This window comes from Clupea harengus, chromosome 22 (genome assembly GCF_900700415.2).
Source record: "Clupea harengus chromosome 22, Ch_v2.0.2, whole genome shotgun sequence".
Lineage (NCBI taxonomy): Eukaryota > Metazoa > Chordata > Actinopteri > Clupeiformes > Clupeidae > Clupea > Clupea harengus.
The window spans coordinates 1,726,220-1,731,219 of record NC_045173.1 but is presented as its reverse complement, the minus strand read 5'-3'; the positions used below and the strand labels follow the sequence as shown (position 1 = coordinate 1,731,219).

Sequence of the window (5,000 nt, the reverse complement as noted above, 5' to 3'; positions counted from 1 at the left end):
TTTTCGGTGAACCTGGCGACGAAGACAAGCGTACTGTTGACTTGGGAGTTTCCTGAGAGCAGCTCCCCGTACCGTTTCACTGTGAGTGATTTACGACCACAGCCACGTTCTCTGCATTCATTTACTGTGTTTCTTAGCATCCTGTAGGAGAACTCATGAATTTATGTATGTGTGTGTGTGTGTGTGTGTGTGTGTGTGTGTGTGTGTGTGTGTGTGTGTGTGTTCCTTTTCTCTCCTCACTCAGGTGGAGTACAACACAAAAAAGATGGAGGTGGATGCCCGACAAAGGAAGGCTGTTATCGCCAACCTGGTGCCCAACACCAGCTATGACTTTAAGATCACCAGCCCTGAAGGCAACATGGGGGGCTTGAGGCACCGCATCCCTGCCAGGACCTCCCCCCCCATCCACATCAGGCGCCCAGAGGTGGACCGCAGCCGCGAGACTGAGACCACCATCACCATCATACTGCCCCCGATGGACACCCAGAGCAATATCAGGTACGGACAGATAACTGCAGAACACATACAGTACATCTGGAATAATGCATGCTGTAAGAACACACACTTACATCAAGAATACACACACACACACTCACATACATTCAGGTAGGAAATTGTATGTAAAGGATAAACGGCACGTGTGTTCTGATATCCAAACAAACATGGATGAGGGGTAGCCTTGTCTATTCTATCCATGAATATGGGCATATCCCACCTCTAACACAGGCTCCACATACATGTATATAATGTTCATGTGTTCATTCCAGTAGTACTACTTCCTTTTAAATCCATGTGTTGTGCCGATAGCTTTGCATAGCTCTTTCCGTTATTTACTGTTTACAAGAATGCAATTCTCAGAGGCTAGTTATAGTAAAATTGTTGACAAGGCAGCACAAGATGTATTGATAGGATGTCTAGCTATGTGAAAGTATTGCTCAGCGGCCAGCCAAATTTCTATACTTTATTTTCCGTCTCCATTGTATAATCTCCTATAATGTACAATGATACTGGAGGACACAGCACACACATATCCTGTACATCAGTGATGTGTTAGATAGATTCTGACCTATGGGTCACAGATACAGATAGTTCTCTGATATTTCTTCCGAAGGCAGCCATAACCAGCCTGTTTACAATAACATCACTATTTATCATCTGCCCGTTGTGTTGAACACGACAGATGATTTTCATCACTGTCCATTTTTAAGTTCATTTTCACAAACATCAGTGCTGCCCCATTAGCTCTGGGTTTGTTGACACAATTAGTGATGTGTTATATTCATTAGCGAAATGAAGGCAATCCATCATGTTAGATTGTAGGATTACATTCTAAGACTCAAGTAACGGTTGGCAATAGCTATGGCTAGAGCTGATGCTGTGTCTCCATTTTATTGTAAAAAATGCTCGATTTTTTTTTTCTGTGTGAGTCTTTGTCAAGACAGGATGTTTTGAATAAGCTAGACTTAAAGTCAGTCGGAGTTTTAGTGGCACTTCAGTTTGTCAGTTTGTTTGTAGCGCAGGAGTTCTGCCGTGTGCCGTAGGCCAGAAGCATCTAAAGGGCACCATGTGTTGTGTTTACAGGAACATCTATGTGGTGGTAGTTCCTCTCAAGAGAGCTCGCGGAAGATTCCGGCTCAAGAGTCCTGATGACATGGACCTGGAGGAGGTGAGCACCATAGCAACCGTTGCCATAGAGCTGCAGTGTGGGTGTGGGTTCCATGGCTGGCCTCTCAGGAGACAGCTTGGGCTCAAGACATGTCTGGAGGACCACAGTGAGATGCTGGCGTATCCAATCTAACAGAAACAGTTCTTTTAGGCGTCCTCCTCACTCTCGCTCAGGCAGGGAGTTGCTCCACACAGCCTGTCCCTAGTGTGTCAGTTAGAAAGGTGGGATTTAATGGAACAGGATCTCACAGGGTTTTTACACAGTCTCAGCAGGTAATATATCAGGGTAATGCCGAGGTGTGAAAACTGACTTCACGTGCATGCTGTACACAAGACATAAATCAATGCTTATCCTGTTCAGATCGACCTGTGACCATTCCCCTGCTCTCCATGGAAAAGAAATGCATGCAAACTGTGGTGCATTTTTCTCTCTCTCTCTATCGTTCTCTCTTTCCGACTGTCTTTCTCTCTCCCTTTTTCTCTCTCCTCATTATTCTGTGCATTCAGCTCCCTGTGAGTGACCCAGCATGTAGTGCTGTGTTCATTATTGGCTCGGGCCCTTTTTAACATGTCATCAGGAATCGCTAATCAGGACCTCTGCGTTTGCTGTACTTGTCTCTGCACACGATTTCTCACCTCTGCCTTTTCTCTCTCTCTCTCTCACTCTCTCTATCTCTCTCTCTTTCTCTCTCTCTCTCTTCTTTACTAATGATCTGATTTTAATAAGAGACAACTTCTTACATCCCAGTTTCCCGTAGTCTCACTGTCTGGTTTGTGCATTCGGTGCATAATGACGGGTTTCACAGAAATACCTCACTCTTCGCCTTCGATGTGAACTGTGATGACTTTTTTACTGCTCCTCATGGTTCTGAGCACAACCTGTGTGTGCAACATCCACTTCCATAGTGATGAGTGTAGGTTGATGAGTGATGTGCATGTCTTCACAACAAACTATACATCCAGCAAGCACTCAGTGAGATACTGAAGATGAATTAGTTGCAAATGACCCTCACAGTCTTTACACTGTTTTGCCCTTAGCAGAGGGCAAAACATCATCCTTAAGATAAGCTTTGATTTCTGAGCTGTGAAGAGCAGCTGAAACACCCATGTCTTAACCAACCTGAGGGTGCACAGTCTACATAACTACTGAATATCATCCATGTCTTAACCAACCTGAGGGTGCACAGTCTACATAACTACTGAATATCATCCATGTCTTAACCAACCTGAGGGTGCACAGTCTACATAACTACTGAATATCATCCATGTCTTAACCAACCTGAGGGTGCACAGTCTACATAACTACTGAATATCATCCATGTCTTAACCAACCTGAGGGTGCACAGTCTACATAACTACTGAATATCATCCATGTCTTAACCAACCTGAGGGTGCACAGTCTACATAACTACTGAATATCATCCATGTCTTAACCAACCTGAGGGTGCGCAGTCTACATAACTACTGAATATCATCCATGTCTTAACCAACCTGAGGGTGCACAGTCTACATAACTACTGAATATCATCCATGTCTTAACCAACCTGAGGGTGCACAGTCTACATAACTACTGAATATCATCTCCATCAACTATCATGAGATGCATCACGTTTGGATGGTGTGAGCAGCTGAGATCACTTTTAAAAAGGGGCTGTGAATGTTGAGGAATTCCTATTATCAGTGAAACCATCTGACACATTGTTGGAAATTCAACGGTGTGTTTAGAGTCAGCCTTTGGGTGTGTGTTCTGCTTGATGTCAGTCTGACCATGACCCTCAGAGTCTTCTAAAGAATAAAACAGGTGTGTCAAATGTGAAATGGCATGATGGTTTCGTGTGAAAGGGTGTACTGTTGTTTTCCCTGCTCTTAGCTGTTGAAGGACATCAGTCAGAAGCAGCTGGATCCGCGTCAGAGGCAGGTGGACCTGCGGCGGGCCTACATCACGGCTCGCTTCTCCCCCGTCACACTCCCAGCATTCTTCACTCTGGGAGACCAGCTGGAGTACGGCGGCTTTGAGAACCGCGCCCTGGAGGCGGGTCAGGAGTACGTCTTCTTCATCCTGGCGGAGCTCAATGACACCACTGGGGTAAGGGCATCTACATGGGCTACAGGCTACTGAGACGAACTCCAACAAGACTGATGCAAAAATAGTTTGGTTTATTGTAATTCTGTGGAATTTCACAGAAAAAAAACAACTTGAGCAACTGACAGAATTATTCCGAGGCATATACTAAGTAACGCCCTGAAATCGTTTTTTGTATCTCCAGTATTGAATCATCTGTAGTGGTTTAATGAGGACATATAGTGTTAGTTGAGGATAGTGTTGGGTGTCATGCTCTGCCTTTGTGCCTTCAGAAGATGTTTGTGGCCAGTGAATACTCGGAGCACGTGATGGCTCCAGACTCGGACCCTCAGCCCCTGGACGCTGGCGACGGGCTCATCTGGGTGGTGGGCCCCGTCTTGGCCGTGGTCTTCATCATCTGCATCGTCATCGCCATCCTCCTCTACAAGAAGTGAGTGCAGGCCACTTGATGCAGCAGTTTAGTCACTCAGTGTCACTCAAGAGCAGGGGGCAGTGCTGGCGGGGGGCACTCAGACGGCCCGGACAGATTGAAACTCTGCATGTGGTGTTGTTTGTCCCCCTCTTTTTCCCCCTTGTATAAAACGTACGGGTAAGAACCATTAATGCGGCCCAAGGAGCTCAGTGTTCCCACTGTGTCTCGGCTGGCGGCCATTTTGGACCGAGGAGCATGTCTATGCATAAGAGATGTCTTGCAGCCAAATTGATGGTGTGACCTTGGTGTAAGTGCAGGCATTGCAGCAGGATGTATCAGCCTCTTGTTGGCAGATAAATCTGCCCTTGGGCCTGATATTTCCCGGCCCCCCTCTCCATTTAGCCCGGGAATCCTGTGCTCCCCTGGAGGGTTTGGCGCTAAACTGTCCCCAGTGAAGAGCACTGCTATCTGCAAGGGGGTGTCATGTAGCCTGTGCATACAAATGCAAAATATTGATCTCTCTTTCTCTCTCTTCTTCTGCTTTTTTTTTCTCCTCTGGCCATCCTTCACCCCTCCCTCTCTCACTCTATCTTCCACTCCTCTCTGTGCCTCCCACTCTTTTGTGTCTGGTCTGTCTCTCTTTCCCTCATTTTTTATTTAAACATCCTCCTCCTCGGCCTCCTTCTTTCTTCTGGAGCAGCAAACCTGACAGGTGAGCTACTACGATGGCCTTTAATGAGTGATCAGAGATTAGAGCTGCCCATTGTTCCAAGAGATCACACGGATCGAAAACTTCCAATGTAGAGCATTCTTTTATTAGACTGCTTTGTAATGATCTGA

General features: G+C 46.1%; 1 protein-coding gene and 1 long non-coding RNA gene across 9 annotated transcripts in view; one reads left to right on the top strand and one right to left on the bottom strand.

Annotated features, from left to right (window-relative positions):
• Nucleotides 1–5,000, top strand: part of LOC105903858 (receptor-type tyrosine-protein phosphatase S-like) — a 73,268-nt gene that overhangs the window by 57,088 nt on the left and 11,180 nt on the right. For 6 of the 8 annotated variants that reach the window (XM_031560131.2, XM_031560136.2, XM_031560135.2 and 3 more), the window contains 6 exons: nt 1–81; nt 245–498; nt 1,582–1,666; nt 3,536–3,751; nt 4,021–4,178; nt 4,861–4,872. The exon at nt 1–81 is cut by the window's left edge and continues 14 nt beyond it. In XM_031560131.2, the coding sequence (XP_031415991.1) occupies nt 1–81; nt 245–498; nt 1,582–1,666; nt 3,536–3,751; nt 4,021–4,178; nt 4,861–4,872 (806 nt within the window). The remainder of the gene's footprint in view (nt 82–244; nt 499–1,581; nt 1,667–3,535; nt 3,752–4,020; nt 4,179–4,860; nt 4,873–5,000) is intronic. The other 2 variants (XM_031560137.2, XM_031560132.2) reach the window with 1 other exon arrangement.
• Nucleotides 3,105–5,000, bottom strand: part of LOC116218433 — an 18,674-nt gene continuing 16,778 nt past the window's right edge. The window contains exon 3 of the long non-coding RNA XR_004162848.1: nt 3,105–3,246. This is a non-coding gene — a long non-coding RNA (uncharacterized LOC116218433). The remainder of the gene's footprint in view (nt 3,247–5,000) is intronic.